At 43.3% G+C, this 19,845-nt stretch overlaps 1 protein-coding gene across 4 annotated transcripts in view; it reads right to left on the bottom strand.

The window, feature by feature from the left end:
• The window catches only part of AMN1 (antagonist of mitotic exit network 1 homolog), a 179,555-nt gene that overhangs the window by 37,098 nt on the left and 122,612 nt on the right, over positions 1 to 19,845 (bottom strand). For all 4 annotated transcript variants that reach the window (XM_054034523.1, XM_054034531.1, XM_054034540.1 and 1 more), the window contains 2 exons: positions 17,990 to 18,122; positions 12,424 to 12,568 (listed from right to left, as the gene is read on the bottom strand). In XM_054034523.1, coding sequence (XP_053890498.1) covers positions 12,424 to 12,568; positions 17,990 to 18,122 — 278 coding nt within the window. The remainder of the gene's footprint in view (positions 1 to 12,423; positions 12,569 to 17,989; positions 18,123 to 19,845) is intronic.

Below are 19,845 nucleotides of genomic sequence, written 5' to 3'. Positions count from 1 at the left end.
CATGGCTTGCCACATATTGAAGTCATACCAGCCAAGGAGGGCTTGGTGGTTGGCCACTCTCAGCTGAAGGCTGGAAAATGAATAAATCTTATGTTCAAAGAGATCCAGCCTCCTCGAGTCTTTATTTTTGGGGGTGGCCCTGGGTTGTCCTTGCCTCTCTTTGTGGTTAACCTCCTCTACCATAAGGGAATTGGGGGCAGGGTGGGAGTATAAGTACTCATGCTCCTTGGTTGGCACAAAGTACTTGCGTTCGGCCCTCTTAGAGATAGGGGCCAAGGAAGAGGGGGTCTGCCACGGGGCATTAGTAATTTTGGAAACCCCTGGGTAAGACCACCCTGGCAGGAGCTGAGGAGCAGTGAACATCAAACAGAGAGTCTGAAGGTTCTTCTAGTTCCTCTGCCTGAAGCCCCAAGTTGGAAGTGACCCTCTTCAAAAGTTCCTGGTGCGCTTTGGCGTCATCCCGAGGAACCGGCTGAGGGGGCCCCATGGTATTGTCCTCATCGTCGCCAGACGAGGCTGACAGTGCCGTGGGAAAGTCCGCGTTCATTGGTGGTCCAGCACCTTGCTCCCCTGGGTCCTCCTGGACCTGCGGAGTCTTATCCCCCTGAAGCCTTGAACACTGGAGGGGGACAGGATACTGAGACCACTGGTCTCTCCGAGGCTCCCGACACCAATTGGGGCAGCCTGGGACGGTTCAGTGAATCCCCAAGGGTTCAACAGGTACCATGGTGCTGGCCACTGCACTTGGGACCAAGGAACTGGTTTCGGTGCCGTTGATGCTGGCATCACCATAGGTACCAGGGCTTGTCCCACAGTCAGGGAACATTGCTCCGTACTGGAGCTGGAAACAGAGTGTTCAGTACCGGGCAACCAGGAATGGACAGACTGCTGGCTCTTGTCCGACTGGTGCCGATCGCTGCAACCCAAAGCCGACCTGTCCAAGCGAGTTGGGCGTTTTGGTCAGGGTTTCGGAGACCGATGACGTTCGGCAGATCTGCGTCGGTCACCCAGCAATCCACGCCTCACACTGCTCAACCAGTACCGGGATGTCGAACGGGACTTGAAGCCACTACGGGACGGCTGTTGGGAGGAACCTCCTGAGAAGGGCGATCTCCTCCTAGGAGATGGGCGATGACGACCAGGTAATCAGCGGTCTCTGCTCCCTGATCTGTCCCGTGATCAGTACTGGGCCCTTGGAGATGGTTGAGGATGGTCCCGGAGATCTTGATGGGTGGCGCGTGCCCCAGAATGTCTGTGCCAATCTACTGGCAAGGAACGCCTCGAATCCCTCAATTGGTGTCCCCAGTGTGGGGACTGAAGGGGGCTCCGCTGAGCTTACCTCTCTCGTCCCATGGCGTGACGGCTTCGCGCAAGTAAGCGTAGGTGGGACATCCCTCTCGATGGGGAATGGTGCCACTGGGGTGGGGACACACACATAGGTCCCAAAGTGGGTTTTTCCCGAGACCGGGGTACCACTGGAGCCGGTGAGAGCGGCACCAGAAGTGTCAGGATCTCCTGAGCTGCTTGAAGGGCTTCAAGCGTTGATGGCACCTGAAGCCGGTCGTTACCTGCACTGCTATCTGGAGTTGCAGGTGAAGTACAGGATGGGCTGCACCGCTTGACTTGAGCTGGGGCCCAACTTCCTGAAGGGTGTGTTGAGCTGCCCGGCACAGGTCATGGCTCACCCCAGCCCTCTCCTTTCCCTTGCAGGATGAAGGAGATCATCCCTTCACGTTCTTCTTTGCCTTCATGACCGGAGCCAGCTCATGGATGGCGCCAGTGGAGCACTGCGCACGGAGGCCATTGTACTCGGTGCAGAGTCGGACCGCTGCTCTGGTGCCAGAGTGAGTGCTGACTCCATTAGGAGCACCCTTTGATGAGTTTTGCGTGCCTTCTTCGTTCTAGGTTTAAAAGATTTGCAGATATGGCACTTGTCACTTATGTTCCCCTCGTCTAAGCACCGTAGGCAGCTGGTATGTGGATCGCTGACGAGCATAGGTCGTTTACAGCGATCGCAGGGCTTAAAGCCTGGGGACCAGGGCATGCCCTGTCCGCAAGCTGAGTCCTGTTCAGGACTAACGAAGAGTTGAGAACTACTACTAAGTGCTTAACTAAGAAACTACTAACTATATACAATTATTTTACAGATTTTCAAAATTCGCAAGAACAGAGAACGAAACAATGCTAGCCGAAGCAGCAGATGTTCCAGCACCGTCACTGGTGGCAAGAAAGAACTGAGGGTGGGGGTAGCCGGCGGCGCCCCTTATACCGTGCCATGCAGGTGCCACTCCAGAGGGCGCCAGAGCTGGTCCCCTGCAGACACTGCTACGGGAAAAAACTTCCAGCACCGGTGCATGTGGTGAGCACACACATCTAATATGGAATGGACATGAGCAAGCACTCGAAGAAGAAATGTTAGACACAACCAGAAGGGGTTCTACAAATATGCCAGGCAATAAAGAAAGATCAGAGATAGCATATGTCCGTTGCTCAATGGAGAAGGTGAGCTGGTAACGGACGATAAGATGGCGGAGCTGCTCAATGCCTACTTTGCTTCAGTCTTCATACAAAAAATAATGTGACCAGACGACTAATGAAGGGGAAGGGATGCAGATCAGGATAAGTAAAGATCGTGTCAGAGATCTTCTGACTAATTTGAATGAATTCAATCAGCAGGGGTGGATGCTATTCATCCCAAGGGCTGGAGGAATTAGCTGAAGAAATCTCAGAACCACTGGCAATAATATCTGAAAACTCATAGATGATTGATGAGGTTTCAGAAGACTAGAAAAGAGCTAACTTTAATGCCCTTCTTAAAAAGGGGAAAAGGAGGTGCTGGGGAACTAAAGACCAGTCCACCTGACCTCAGCACCTGGGAAACTACTAGAGCACTGTATAAAACATTCAATTTTGTAGAACTGATGAATGAAATTGTTTTTAATTGTTCTCTTTATTAATGTAACTTCATAAGTAAAGTTTTATGAATGAAACAATATTCATTCATAAAACCGGTTACCCCAATAACTGGCTAATTAACAGTTAAGATGCTTGTTAAGAGCCATAGCTGTTCAGTCAGCTGCCTTTGTAAGTTTCACTATCAATCCAATTCCTGCTTAAATCACTGAGACTTGCACTGTTTCAGTATGCTCTAATAAATTTGTTAGTCTCTAAGGTGCCACAACTACTCCTGTTCTTGTTTCAGTATTGTAACTTCTGTTCACCATTTATTACACTTGCCTACAGTCTAACTTCTGTTCACTGTTTGCCATATTGTAATTCAAACCCCATTTTAAAACGCTTACTCCATTTTGTAAGGGCTTGCTGCAACCATCATTTTTGCAAACCCTGCTGTAATCTTATTAGTTTAGTTTAGATGTGTGAATGAGGTATGTATGGATGATGGAATCAACCTCCAGCCCCAGCCTGTCCTGATTAAATAGAGTTCAAACACCAAGGGCTGAAGATGCAGACAAGAGCCCTAACAAAGTAAGAAGAATCCACTCTAAAAAGAAAAGGTACAATAGAAGGAAGATCAAAGCCAGGTCCCAGGCTGAAAGTCATGTCTGCAATTGACAGGTGATCAATCACCAAACCTGGAGGCAGCGTGACACAGCAAGACCTATAGACTCTGGATTCAAACTAAAGCCTACAAAAAGGATGGGTGAGATGGAAAACTTTGGAGGAGGATAACATTCTGCTGCCAACATGGAAGGGCATCGGTGCATGCCCAACAGAGACCCAGCTCGTCCTTATGCCTGGCTTTCCTGGCCAGTTAGCCGCCACAAGCTCCGAACCCAAGCTGCAAAACTCAAGCCACAGACTCAAGCAGGACTGGTAACTATGCAGCAGCTGCAGAACATCTGATGGATGTGTGTGTGTATAAATGTGTGTGTGTGTATAGGTATTAGGTATAATATGTGTGTATAAGGATTAAGATATTAGTTATTGGTCATAAATCAAATTGTTATCATAATAAATGTGGCATCTTTATCTTGTCCCCTTTAATAAGATCCTGCTAGTTTTTATTGGTATAACAATTTGCAAATACTTGGAGGATGAGGGGGTGATCACTAGTAGCCAGCATGGATTTACTAAGAACACATCATGCCAAACCAGCTTGATTTCCTTCTTTGACAAGATAACTGGTTTGGTGGATAGGGGGAATAAAGTGGACATAATATACCTGGACTTTAGCAAGGCTTTTGACATAGTCCCATATGACATGCTCACAAGTAAGCTGGAGAAATGCAGGCTTGGTAGAACTACACTACCATTAAGTGGATACAAAATTGGTTAAACTGCAAACAAAGAGTAGCTATTAATGGAATTACATCATATTGGAAGATCTCAAGTGGAGTTCCACAGGGATCTGTTCTGAATCCAGTGTTATTTAACATCTTTATAAATGAGCTGAATGTAGAAATAGAGAGCATCCCGAGCAGATCTGCATATGACACGAAGCTACAAACACTTTGGAGGATAGAACTAAAATTCAAAGGGTTCTTGCTAAATTGGAGAACTGGGCTACCGACAACAAAATGAAATTCTACAAAGACAAAAATGTAAGATGCTACAATTAGGGAAGAAAAACCAAAGGCACAGACACAGAATGGGGGATAACTGGCTTGGCAGCGGCACTGTTGAAAAGGATCTGGGAGTTGTGGTGGATCACAACCTCAACATGAATCAACAATGCGATGCGTTTGCAAAAAAAAGCAAATGCTATTTTGGGTTGCATTAACAGAGGCATATAATGCAAGTCACAGGAGGTGACAGTACTGCTCTACTCAGTGCTGGAGTAGTGGGTCAAATTTTGGTCACCACTGTATAGGAAGGATGTAGAGAAACGGGAAAGGATCCAGAGGTGAGTGACAAGGATGATCAAAGGGATGGAATGCAGCCATATGAGCAAAGGCTGAAGGAACTGGGTATGTTTGGAAAAGAAGAGATTAAGAGGGGACATGATAGTGGTCTTCAAATACTTGAAAGGCTGCCATAAGGAAGATAGAGAAAAAATGTTCTCTCTTGTCACAGAGGGCAGGACAAGAGGCAATGGGTTCAAACTACCTCATAGCAGATTTATATTAAATGTCAGGAAAAACTTCCTAAGTATAAGAAAAGTAGGACAATGGAACAAACTGCCAAGAACGTTGTGGAATTTCCTTCACGGGAGGTTTTCAAAAAGAGGCTGGATAGCCATCTGTCTTGGATGGTTTAAACACCACAAATCCTCCATCTTGGCAGCGGGCTGGACTAGATTACTCTTGTGGCCCCTTCTAACTCTATGGTTCTATGATTCTATGGTAGGGTTACCATATTTTAATTTAAAAAAACAGGAGGACACTCCAGCCCCGCCCAAACTCCGCTCCTTCCCCGTGCCCAGCCCCGCCCCAACTCCGCCCTTTCCCCGCCCCCGCCTCTTCCCCAAAGTCCCCACCCCAATTCTGCCCCCTCCCCTGAACGCTCCGCCCCCCTGCTCCTCCCCCTCCCCTGCTTCCCACGAATCAAATGTTCATGGGAAGCCTGAAACAGGGAGGCAGCAGGTAAGCTGGGGCTGGGGGTGGGGTTGGGGCGGGGCACGGCGCAGCCCAGTCCGGCCCCGCGGCTCCCTCCGGTGGCTGGCCTCTAGGCCAAGAGGCTCTGGCCCCGGCATCTCCCGCCCAGCTCGGCTCAGGCCCTGGGGCGCCGGCCCCAGTTCCAGCCCCGGCGGCCCCAGCGACCCCAGCCCGCCGCCGAGCACTGCGGGCCCCAGCGGCCCCAGCCCCCGGCCGAGCACCGCCGGCCCCAGGATCCGGCCCGGACCCAAGCCCCACGACCCCTCCCTCCCTATTTTTCCGGACATGTCCAGCTTTTTGGGATTTCCTCCCGGACGGGGGTTTGAGGCCCAAAAAGCCAGACATGTCCGGGAAAATCCGGACGTATGCTATCCCTATTCTATGGTAACTTAAGTGTAAAAATCAAGAAAGAAAGCATCTATCTTCCCCAGTGCCTCTCCCTATTCACTCCCTTTAGTTAGCATGATCACAGAAAGTCTCTGGCTGAGCAAAAGATCTCCTTGCTGATCTCACTGAATGTAACATAATCCAATTAGTTTAGTGACACAGCTGGGGGAGGGAAGTTGTCTGGGACATGTTGTTTTGAGAATGTCATCAAGTGACTGTAACCTCCACTTTGCATTGTCACCTCCATCTTGGGTTAAAATATCTAGGTGGTGTTGGGAGGGTCAGTCTATTCTGGATGCTGTGTGATCATGCTAAGGGATGGGAGGAGAGGGCTAAGAATGAGCAAGCCATTATCACCCATCAATACCAAATGACTCTTCTCACCTGGAACAATGGGTTTTCTACCAACAGGCTTTGACTTTGAATATCAGGGGGTAGCCGTGTTAGTCTGTATCTACAAAAACAACAAGGAGTCTGGTGGCACCTTAAAGACTAACAGATGACTTTGAATGGAATTTATGCAGAAACTAGTCTAAGGAGGAGAGGGCTAGCATCCCCCGCATAAGCATATGGCTGGGAGAGATGCAGATTCTACATTTGACAACCTGACTGAAGAGGAGAGGGAAATAATGGGTGAGATTATCTTTTACTGAACCACATTTTTGTCTTGGTGAGACAGACAAGCCCTCGAGCTTACAGAGCTCTTCTTCAGGTCTGGGAAACATACTCAAATGTCAGAGTTAAAATACAAGGTGGAACAAATTGTTTAGCATCAATAGTTAACACATATTTCAAGGGACTATTCAAGGTGAAGTGGCCCATTTACATCCCTCAAGTCATAGAGGGGAAAGGTAGGGACAGGGAGTGGGAAGGCAGCGGGGGGGGGGGGGGGGTTAGTAGGTTACAGATTGCTGAAATAAGCCATAAAACCAGTGTGTCTATTCAGTCCATGATTTTTGGTGTCTAGCAAAGTTATGAATTTAAGCTCCCAAGCTCATTTTTTGCAGATATCCTTTGAGAATGAGGACTGATGGGTCAGTGTAGTGAGGTGGCATGGTTCCCCGCCACCCCGGAGAAAGACGAGTCCCTCCGAACACCAGAGTGGGCAGAGCCAGTAAACTCTCTGAACCCACCCCCCAGAGCGTCAGGCATTGCCCCAGAAGTATAAAGACCTGACCGCAGGGCTCACCGAGAGAGCAGCTGCTGGGGAGGCCAGATGCCTCTGGCCTAGCTCACGATTGGGAAATCCCATCGGCCTGCAGTAAACCCAAGGAGTGGCCGAGCCTGCCCCGCGCCAGCTACCCAGAGGAGTGGCCGAGCCTCGCTCTTTCCAGCTATCCCGAGGAACCCATGGTGCTGGACACCCCCCCCCGAGGACACCACTCTGACCCAGGTACCGCAAGAGGAGGAGTCTGGAAGTGGCCCGGGGGGCAGCCAACCCTAGTCTGGCTGCAGCACTGCCAGAACCCATGTCAGCGTGTTGCGGCCAGGATCCCCACTGACACAGCAACGGGTCTTCTGCTGCTGCTAGGGCCTCGGGCTGGGACGCAGTGGAGTGGGAGGGCCTGCATCCCCCCTGCCACCCAACTCGTGGGTGGAAGTCTCCCCCTCTCCCAGACCTTTTGGAACCTAGGGCCTGGACTTGCTATTATATCCAGTTACTGCTCAGCCCCTGCCTGAGGGCCTGCGCACCTGACTCACCATTGCCCTGCCCTAGGGCCTGGGCTTCCTGTGTTATTTCTTCCTTCGCAAAGGATGACTTCTGTGGTTGGACTAATTCCCCGCAAGACCTATTGCCCAATTTAGTGAGGCGGTGTGGTTCCCTGCTGCCCCGGAGGGAGACAAGTCCCAGCTAACCTCTCTACAGTTGGATATACAGTGAAAAGTGTTCATCTAGAGGAAGGATGGTGTTTTTGTCTTTATCAAAGACAAAACATGAGTTCATTCAAGAATGTACTGATTGTCTTTTTTCACCCACAGTTATTACTGGAGTATTTAGTGCACTGAATGAGGTACACTACATGTTGTGACAGGCATATGTAAGACCCATGGATCTTGCACAGTGTGTTGGGTGTGGGAGGGAGGTTGATCATCTTAGCAGTGGAGATTTGTCTACACTGGTTTTGTATCTGTTATTCTGGCAAGGTCTGGTGCTGCTTTGATTGGTGCATCCTCATTTGTGGGTAGCTTGCTTCTGGTAATGAGCATGGAGTAGTAAGCTAGAGTGTTTTCTGAAGGCCAGAAGAAGGGGTTCAAGAAAGATTTCTTTCAGGTTGTGGTCCCCATCGAGTATGGGCTGTAATTTTTTAATGATGCCTTGTCTGGGTTCCAGTGCTGGGTGGTAGATGACAACTAGGGGTGTGCGGTTGAAGGAGGATTTATTTCTGTACTGAAGCAGATTCTCTTGGGGTATTTGGATGACCCATTCCATGATGTGATCTACCTCTCTGGTGGAGCGTCCTTGTTTGGTGAAGGCAGTTTTAAAGTGCCTTTAGGTGTGTATCCTGGACTTTCTCCTCAGAGCATATTCCATGGTACCCGAGTGCCTGGCTGTAGAAAACCAATTTCTTGGTTTGTTTGAAGTGAAAAGACTTTATTTAAGGAGGCTGCTTCTTTGAGCAGAAGGCAATTCCATTGCCACTTGACAGCAGAACATGTTGGGGAAAGTGAAGGCAGAAGAGTACTAGTACTCTAAATCAATTATACATATATTATATCTGAAAGCTCACAATTATAGTCACTGAACCAGATACAATTTCTTTTAAAATATTTAGGAAGACATGCTCTATTTCTAATTCTATTACTGATAGCCCGATTAAAACCTTGTACTGGATATCAGTCTTCCCCGAATTATCTTCATGCAGTTAATCCAGTCTTGTCTCCTTACTGCTGTGGTCACGATGACTTGTTGTCTCAACTGTGGTGGTTGAACCCCCAGCTTCCATCCTTTTTTTTCAACAGTTCAAAACACTTATGAAGATAATCGATATAAAAGTCCTAAAGCTTTTTTTTTTTTTTTTTTTTTTTTTTTTAAATATTGCCCTCTGCTTCTTTGCTTAGTCCCTGCCTTGACTCTCGTTGGACATCTGAGTGTGGAAAATTTACCTTTAAGTGGAAACATACAACTCTTCCATTTTCGACCTCTCGCAATTTGGAATAATGTGGCAATAGAGTGTGTGCTTGGGGGAATGAAATATATGCAAAAATCTACCACAGTTTGGACTAAATTTCCGGGGTATCTCGAAAAAGCAGGATCCATTGCCCAGGAACTCCAGATTCTTTATAATTTAAAAAAAATCAACAATCCAGTTTTGACCACCCTATGCCCATTTCCAACTTCACATACATTTCCCCCCATATATACTCCATTTGGTTCAGTGTTTTGTTTGTTTTTAAATTGTATATTGTTAATATCTGCTCTTAATATAGGTTTTCATTTTGTTAAGGCTAACATTGCTCTTAACATTGAAACAGTAGGAATGTATGTGGAATCTAGACTGTGATGGGGCGTTTGCCCCTCACTGGTAAGTAAGGGGTTAAAGCAACCATGGGGAGGCTGCACGGGAGGCAGCAGATAAGGAAAAGGCTTGTCGTGCCAACCAATTAGGGGAAGGTTTATTGGAAGAGCCAGTCAGGGCCAGGCTCATATAAGAAGGGGCTGCTGAGCAGAGCAGAGACAGTCACTCCCTGGAGTTCGGGGAAGCGGATTGGCTGCTTAGAGGACTGGAGCACCATGGACAGAGCAGTGTTGGGCAGGATCAGCAGAGTATGAGAAAGCTCCAGGCTGACGGCTGCCAAACTGGGGTCCTGATACAAGGGCAGAGGACCAAGTATCAGGGGATAGCCATGTTAGTCTGTATCCACAAAAACAACGAGGAGTCTGGTGGCACCTTAAAGACTAACAGATGTATTTGGGCATAAGCTTCCATGGGTAAAAAACCCACTTCTTCAGGGCAGAGGAGATGCTGGGGCTATGGGGAAGCGGCCCAAGGAAGGAGACGGCGGAGTTGTAGGAGGGGCAGTATGTGGCTTGGCTGCCGGTGGGTTCAGAGCACCCACTAATTTTTCCCCTGGGTGCTCCAGCCCCAGAGCACCCACGGAGTCAGCTCCTATGTTCAAGCAACAGCTCGAGTGCATGGACTTAAGAACACTGTAGGCACTTTAGAAAAAATTAAATAAAATATCATTGTAAAGTTTCAGGGGAACTGCACTTGTATTCCCACCTCGCCCCTGCTGCTTCCCCCAGATGCCCCCCCGGCCATCATCCTTGGCCCCTGCTGCCTCCTCCCCTGGGCTCCGTACCCCACCTCCAACTGCCCCAGGCCTCCATTGCCTCCTCTGGGCTTCCCAGCCCCCCCCCGAGCATCTCCACATGCCGCCCCCCCCATTGTCTATGCCTTTACAATATTTTTGTAAGAATTGTTATGTGCAGAATAGAATATTTTTAGTAATCAATTTTATAAAAATTGTACAAACCACAACTCAAACCAATGTTTGAGTTAGCAAAATGTAATGTGACCACCAAAAGGACATAAGTAAACAGTATATTTACTAAATATAATGAAAAGTGGGAATAGTAAGAATATAAACAGCTAAGGTAGAAATAACATTCATAGATTCCAAAGCCAGAAGGGACCATTGTGAACATGTAGTCTGATCTGTGTAACACTAGCCATAGTCCTTCCTCAAAATAACCCCCTAGAACAGATCTTTTAGAAAACATTCAGTATTGGATTTAAAAACTGCCAGTGATGGAGAATCCACCACGACCCTTGGTAAATTGTTGCAATGGTTAAGTATCCTCACTGTTAAAAATGTACACCTTATTTCCAGACTGAATGTGTCTAGCTTTGGCTTCCAGCCATTGAATCGTGTTATACCTTTCTCTGCTAGGCTGAAGAGCAGACTATCAAGTATGCAAAGCAGTACGCACATAACGGAACCAGACAGTATCAAAAAAATCAGACTGTCGTAGGCTACAAGGATTGGTCTTCCAGATTTTGATAAGGGATATCTGTTATGCGATGACTAACAATTGTTAATAAACTCAATCTAGTTGAGTTATATGAGGTCTCTCTAATTACTGAATGAATTCAAACTCAAGAAAACATCACTTATTCCTCAATTGTTACAGTGTCACCCTGCAATACATCAACCAAAGTACAAAATTGTGATGTTATTTGGTAGGGCTTAGCCACAATAGATGCTGGGGCCCACACAGGCACAGGGACCCATTATGCAGAAGCAATTTCAGGGCTACATTTTAAACTTAATACTTAAACCCTAATACTATATTTTAAACTTAAACAAAATGTTAAAATGTTATACAGTTTATACTGGGCTTTCGGACAGCAAAGAATCTTAAAGGGGAAGAACAACCTGGTCAGGAACACATCCTCTGATAAAAGTCTCTTATCAAAACAAAACCATGTGGTGGATGCCAGATTCTTCTGTAGCTGAAATCCAGGAAAACAAGCAGTAAAAGAAACTGCTAATAATCATATCTGGTAGCAACTTGGGGCAACCATATTTTCTAAATCAACTGAAAAACAGGCAGCTGTGATTTCTGGACTGTCTGTCATATGAACCAGAGGGAGACTATAGGCAAAATAAAGTATCTGCTGTATCAAAGGAAAAAGTTAGCCATGTGATGACTTTGGTATACTGCAATTTGAAGTACAATTTCTTGATAAATTTTAACCAGGTATGTTAAATTAATGCCTTTAAAACATCAGTCAGCATATCATATAACTATCTTTGTTCTACTTTCTATAATTTCTTATCTATCTTCAAATTCTGTTTTTATTAACGCAATATACAGGTGAAATCCTGACTCCATTGAAGACAATGGGGGTTTTGCCATGGACTTCGGTGGAACCAGAATTTCACCTTACCACTTCATACATTTTTTAAAATATTAGAGCTGGTCAGAAAACAGAAATTCAATTCTGCAGGAAATTCTGACATTTCAAAATATGTTTTCATTTCAAATTATAATAAATGGTTGAAATTTACAGCAAAAAACAATTTTTTTTGTAGGAAAAACTGAATTGTTTTGATAATGTCAAACCAATATAAATATGATAAAATAAAAGTTTAAATAAAACAAAAAAAAGTCAAAATTAAACATTTTGATGTTATCAATATAAAATGAGTCAAAACAGTTCAATGCTATGGAAAAGTTTGTTAAAATTGACACTTTCCCGCAAAATATTTGGATTTTGACAAAACTGCATTTTCTGATGGAAACAGTCTGCTAAAAATGTTTTGACTAGCTCTACTAAGATTTACATTAACCAAGCAACAGGAAATTCCTGAAGAATGTAGTGTGTGTGTGTGTGTAATTAATTAAAATGACTTTGCCAACGTGTGTATTTAATATAATATTTACTCTATTGCTTTCACAATTTACTCCAACTCTCCCAACAAAAAGAAAGAAAACAGAAGGTAGATTCAAATTGTATCCATACAGGAAACATACCTTCTGAAGTGATGGCTAGTCTGTTTTCTTTACAGGAATTTAAGTTAATTTTTTTCAGTTGCTTGCAATTACAAAGTTGCAGCAGGGCAGTATCTGAAATATCACAATCTCTAAGATCTAGTGTCTCCACTGCTGGGTGCAGCACCTGTAATGCAAGCACAGTATTTCCATCAAATTATACATGGTGTACCACAAATATGCACATTGAATCTGTGATTATTGCATTAGAAATTACATATGACTTTTAAAAATGTTCTTTTGAAAGGTGCCAGGTTAATAGCCCAGGGAATGAAATTCTCTCTACAAATGTACACAACTCTGAGGTGACTAACTACCTCTTGGGGTTGGAGAGCAGTCCAGTTTCTATGTATGATCAATTCTTATCCTGCCAATAAGAAATGAATCTAATCACACACAAAAGCCCATTACAGGCACTTCTGGAAACAACCAGCTACAACATTTCCACTCCTTGGCTCCCAAACACATAAGTCCCTTTGTCTAACAGATGCCAATAAAATCTCAAAATACTTGACCCCATTTGATCTTACTGTCTTACTCTCTTGCACACAGACTCACATGCATTCAGAAACACACACAACACACATTTTTGGGACCAAAACGCATTCATTCCTTATTAACTAAGCCTCCTCAATCCCACAAGACTGTAGGTTGGCTTTCTTGTGGGGCCCCAAGCAGAGGTCTTATAAAAATAAGATCCAAGGCAATGGAAGGTCTGATACTTCATGGGAGGGAGGGGCACTACATATACCACCTTTTTAAATTTCACTCCCCCCCCCCCAGAACATTACTACAGGTTGAACCTCTCTAGTCCGGCACACCTGGGACCTGACCGGTGCCGAACCAGAGAATTTGGCGACCCACGGGATGTCAATATTGTAGTGAGCTGATCTCTTTTCATTTTTATCTTGCCGAGGCGAATAAAAGGAACAATGCTTGCAATGCCGCCTAGCCAAGGCTTACCGGCTCTCTTCATAACAAAGTGTTAGTGTTGTTACACAATTTTACTGTATTGGCACAAGGAAATAAGTGAATAAAGCATAAAAAACATAAAATAAAATCATGCCGGACCATGGATGTTGCCGGACCAGAGAGTGCCGGACAAGAGAGGTTTTTATCTCTATTGAACTAGATATACCACTGGTCTTCCAATCAGAATGTCCTCACCACACATACACACACACACACACACACACACACACACAATCAGCACCTAAGCTGAGATGTCATCCAGACCAATACTCAAACTGGGAAAAGACAAAAAGAAGGTATTACCCACCTTTTCCATCAACTTATTCTTTCTTCAATCTGTAGTGATAAGGCATAGACATGTACGATAACTCTGGTATAAGCGAATTCTGATCCCCAGACATGGACAGAATACACTTAAGTAGTAGGCCACCATGCTAAACTGGGTATTAGATTACAAAACCTATAATCATTCCACTACTGTAGTTTTGTTGACCTCTGAACCAGAGACTTTATAAGGCCTATATTTTGCCTCTGAGCTACATCTCCCCATGATGCCTTGGGAGTCATGCTAAGACGAGACAATGTTAGCCTCTTAGAAGGAATAAGTACTTTTAGCAACATACTGTACTAAAAAAAGAAGTACAGGTGCTTACATTAGCAAAATTTGATGGACTGACCAAAAAGATGCAAGTTTAAATAACATATCTGATTGGAAAATGTGCTGAAAATGTCTGTCTATAAAATAAAAATATGAAAATACTGAAAATGAAACTCTACCCAGCTCCTCTATAAGCATGCTAAGCCCTCATCCAAATTTAGAAGCAGACAAAGAGCGCAAGCTACCTGTCACCGGATTGGTTCTCACAGACTGTGGTAATTTACTCTGTTATGTGCTAACTAATTATCTAAAAAATCCAATCAAGCTGACTGATCCTCAGGTCTCTTTGATTACCAAGTTCAAACTTTACTAAATGGGCAACAAATTGGTAACAATTTTCATTTACTTTTTCAGCTCTTCATACATAAGCAGTATGAACAATCTTTAACATAACTCACATTAAAGTCTTGTATCATTAATATTTCTCAATTATACCTAAAGTATCTCTCCTCTTTCAGTCCCCTGCCACTCCCTGCCCTCTTTGGTTGCATTATTTATTTTGCTGCTTGAAACAAAAGTTATAGCTTTGCACTACAACTACAGTTTTTTCTGAGAAACCTGCACTGTAGGTACATACATATATAGACATATTTTTTGAGAAGTGATAAATGCAATAGGCGACATTTCAATTCACATAAGAAATAATGAAAACCAAAAAGTCATTGTGGGTTATTTTTGTGAAAAATTCTGCATGTAAAGCATGTTTAAATTTAACCAAATAATATCAAAATCATGACTTCTCTTTGATCATTAGCTTTCCTTCAAAAATAACTATGATGGGATCTGGGGCCAGAATGTACTATACAAACAAAAAGAGTGACATGGTGTTTTCAGCAAGCTGCTAGTTCTGTAACAACACAGTAAATCCTATAGATCATCAAGACTTTTAAGAGAAAAACTGTAAAACTCAAGAAGATCTGAAAGAAAACAAATACTCATATAGTAAAGTGCTACCCACACTAATAAAGAACATTTCCCTAGTCACTTATTTTTAATTTTCTGGGTTTTTTTATTTTAGTTTCTGTTTTCCACTCAGTTTTACTAAGTAATATTTACTGAATATCAGTGTGCTCAGCACTATACAATGCATGAGGCAGGGACCACTTTTCCCTTCAGGCAGTTTCTGGTCTAAGCTAGATAGAAATAGTTCAGCTACATAATACACTCGATGAAGATTCATTCTTGAGGCAATGCAGATTTTTAATTTTATAAAGCAACTAAAAGGCTTCACAGAAGTGTACTGGAAAGGTGAGACTGAAAGAAGAGATTGGGAGACTGTTCCAAGCACAGGCGGCAACATGGATGGATTAAATCAAAAGCAGAAGGAGGACACAATGAGGGCAGTTTTAGCCAATCTTGAGGAAGAGCAGAGAGAAAAGAGAAAATTCACAGAAGTGAAACTGAAGGGCTTTAAATGCCAGGACAAGAAGTCTAAACTTGATGTAGAAGATGAGAAGCCAGCGAAGGATTGGAACAGGAGGAAGGATAATGACATGCTTGGAGCGGAGGTGGGAGAAGATGCTGAGCAGCAACATTTTGGATGTCCTATAGGGGAGCAAGGCAACAGGCAGAAAGGGGGATATAGGAGTGAAGAAAAAAGTTATCAAGTTATGGGCAAAAAAATGTAGAAGTAGAAACAAAGAAAGGAGACCAGCTCATAGAAATGTTGTAAATTAAGAAAAGGCAGGATTTTGTGACATCCTGGATGTGGGGGGAAGGAGAAAATGAGAGGAGTCAAACATAAGCCATAGTTGAGACTCTGGGTAATAATAGAGAAAATACTCGAATTATCAGAGTGAGAAAGATTTGAGAAGAAAAATAGAGGATGGAGAGAGAGGGGTTGTGGGAATTTGAACTGGCATTTGGATATCCAGGAAGAGAGAGACCAAAGATACAACACTCAACAGACAGGGAATGGTAGATTCAGAAGCTGTCAGCATTGAGGGTTAATGTGCACTTTACATGACAAGGAGGGTAGGACCAAAGACAGAACCCTGGGGACATTAACAGAGCAGGAGAAGGAAACAGGAACTACTGAAGGAAGAGAACGGTAGTACTGAAAGTATAAGGAGAAAAGAGATTCCAAGAGAAGGCAGTGATAAGCTATTGAAAGCAGATTAAGGCTTTAACAGAACAGAAAGAGGCAAAGGAGGAGACACTCTGTTAGAGAATATGGGGGTAAAAAAAAAGAGGGAGCTTGAATTTTTGTAAACTGCTTTTACTCATGTGTATGCACAGATCACATATGAAAAAATTATGCAAAGCCCTTATGATGCTTAGAAATGTTTGTTCACTGCAAAAATGACCCTTGCATGGCTCAAAGCAATTCAACAGGCTCGTTAAAAGAAACTGTATGTATCAGATTGACTCAATTTTAATTTTGTCTCACTTTTTTATTACAGTTCAATAAATATAGCGTGTTAAATGTAAAGTTTTTGTTGTTCAGTTTTTCACAACAGTTCTGGTGTGCTGCCCCTCACCTCATGGTCTCATTATTCTGACTTTCAGGCACTGATAGTATTTGCCTGTCATGAGTCACAGATCAAAGCAAGAACAAACTGGGGAGTTGTTCATTCCTCCTATTTCACCAAGGTCAACCTTTAGTTTTCCATAATTCTTACACCGTCCTTCGAGACTGAGTTGATATAAAAGGATACAAATGTCAAAACATCTCAATTTACAACTGAGGCCAAGTCAATAAAAAATTTCATCCTGGAACACTGACAAGCATTAATGAGCAATTGGGATGAGAGAATTTTGAATCACTGAGCTCATAGACCTCACCTCATCATCATATTTCAAAGAAAATCAGGATTTAATGGAATTTTATCCTAAATCATAGACCTAAAGCCCACGTAAGATTATAAGAATCTCAGATTTTCCTTGAGAACCTTACATTATTTAAATACCAGCTGGTAGAAGCCCATTTTGGCAACTGCTCCTGTCATAGTGCTTTCCCATTGCTACCAGAAGAAACAGCAGTGCGGTCCAACACTTAGGGCTGGTCTTCACTACCCGCCCGGATCGGCGGTAGAAAATCAATCTCTCGGGGATCGATTTATCGCTTCTCATCGAATCGACGCGCGTACTCCACCAGCCCAAGTAGGAGTAAGCGCCGTCGACAGGGGAGCCGCGGCGGTTGATTTGCCACAGTCCTCACAGCGGGGTAAGTTGGATCAGATACATCTAATTCAACTACGCTATTCGTGTAGCTGAATTTGCTTATCTGAAATCAATCCCCCCCATAGTGTAGACGTAGCCTTAGAGTCAATCTGCTGATCCTGCTGTATTGTAAAGGAAGCATTCTGTGCAGCAGCCTCAGGAAACAGACACAATCCACTACTCCTGCTAGGGATATTCTGCAGAAAAGTTTAAAAAAAATGCTGCTTGGCTATTAGGCCATTGAGTTTGCAATGGCGAATAATGTGCATGTTACACACTTATTTATGTAAGTTAATTAGAAACTGATAGCAACATGAAGTGCAAAGTGCTACTGTTTCTGAATTGCTTCATAAATTGCACAGGATCTTATACTCAAATGTGTACACTGAACAACAGGATTCCCCCAGATTAAACTGATCCAAAACAGGATGACATACAAGTCAACTAGAAAACTTTTTCATTGACTTGTGTCCATATTCATCATCTTGATTTTTATGCAGGGTTGTAGGCATTTATGAATCTTTACAGACAGATAAAAGACACAATCCCTTCAATCAAGGTTAGGCATGGCATGACATGAAATAGCAAGAAATGGCATTTGGAAAGAGAGGAAGTTTACATAGTACGAGGTCCTCGGCTCACTTCTTGATCTGCATACATAATTTTAGTTGAGCTCATTATTTTATATTTTGCTGTGTAATAAATTGGCATGAATGTGGAGAGACAGGCAGAAGTGAATTTTGAATGGGTTCTTACCTCACTGATATTTGAATCAGTTATCCGCCCTTGCATACTCATTAATTTTATCAGCTTATCTTTTATGTTGGGAGGCAAAGGCTTAATATCTGCAACATATCTGGAAATGTTCTTTGTCAAGCACTGAAGACACCTGAAATAAATGTAAGTTAAAATTCAGTTATACAGAGGCACAATGTACTGGTACTACACTGAATTAAATACAATTATTAATTTAAAATAGGGCTGTTGATTACTCGCAGTTAACTCATGCAATTAACTAAAAAAAATGAATTGCGATTAAAAATATTAATTGTGATTAATCGCAGTTTTAATCGCATTGTTAAACAATAGAATACCCATTGAAATTTATTAAATATTTTGGATGCTTTTCTACATTTTCAAATATATTGATTTCAATTACAACAGAGAATACAAAGTGTACAGTGCTCACTTTATACAATTATTATTACAAATATTTGCACTGTAAAATGATAAAAGAAACAGTATTTTTCAATTCACCTCACATAAGTACTGTAGTGCAATCTCTTTGTCGTGAAAGTGCAACTTACAAATATAGAAATTTTTTGTTACATAACTGCACTCAAAAACAAAACAATGCAAAACTTTATAGCCTACAAGTCTACTCAGTCCTACTTCTTATTCAGCCAATCGCTAAGACAAACACGTTTGTTTACATTTACGGGAAATAAGGCTGCCCACATTTTACTTACAATGTCACCTGAAAGTGACAACAGGAGTTTGCATGGCACTGTTGTAGCCAGTATTGCAAAGTATTTACGTGGCAGATATGGTAAACATTCATATGCTTGTGGGGGGAAAAAGGTCTGGGGCCTAAACTTTGGTCCAGTAAACTGTGCGTATGGCCTGGAGGCAGGAAAGGTGTGTGTGGGGGGAAGGTAGAAAAAGGGCAGAAAGAAACTATAAAAGCAGAACTAACCATTTGTAACAGCTTGTGATTAATAGCTGCTCGGTGACAGAGCAAGAAACCACAAAGGGCAAAACTAAGAAAAACAGGAAAACTTATTTTGTTTTATTCCTTATATGGATGTTAAACTTTAAGGAAATACATGTACTTTTTGTGGTTTTATCCTATATAAGCTTTTGTATTTTGTCTATTTGGGGGGTTTGGCTGCCTTGCCTGACTCCCCCATGCATGCATGTTTGATTAATCAATACAGGAGCCTCAGGCTGATCTGATCCAAAATCAATTATGTGGTCGATTTTCCACAACATGCCCCTTCATGCTTCGACCACCATTCCAGAGGACATGCTTCCATTCTGATGATGCTCGTTAAAAAATAATACATTACATTTGTGACTGAACTCTTTGGGGGAAAATTGTATGTCTCCTGCTCTGTTTTACTCGCATTCTGCCATACATTTCATGTTATAGCAGTCTCGGATGATGACTCAGCACATGTTCATTGTAAGAACACTTTCACAGTAGATTTGACAAAATGCAAAGAAGGTACCAATGTGTGATTTCAAAAGATTGCTACAGCACTCGAGCCAAGATTTAAGAATCTGACGTGCCTTTCAAAATCTGACAGGCATGAGGTATGGAGCATGCTTTCAGAAGTCTTAAAAGAGCAACACTTCGATGCGGAAACTACAGAACCTAAACTACCAAAAGAGAAAATCAACCTTCTGCTGATGGCATCTGACTCAGATGATGAAAATGAACATGCGTCAATCTGCACTGCTCTGGATTGTTATCAAGCAGAACGCGTCATCAATATGGACGCATGTCCTCTGGAATGGTGACTGAAGCATGAAGGGACATATGAATCTTTAGCACATCGGGCACTTAAGTATCTTGCAACGCTAGCTACAACAGTGCCATGAGAACACCT

The sequence above is a fragment of the Malaclemys terrapin genome, chromosome 1, assembly GCF_027887155.1.
Source record: "Malaclemys terrapin pileata isolate rMalTer1 chromosome 1, rMalTer1.hap1, whole genome shotgun sequence".
Classification (NCBI taxonomy): domain Eukaryota; kingdom Metazoa; phylum Chordata; order Testudines; family Emydidae; genus Malaclemys; species Malaclemys terrapin.
This window is presented reverse-complemented; position numbering and strand designations above follow the sequence as displayed.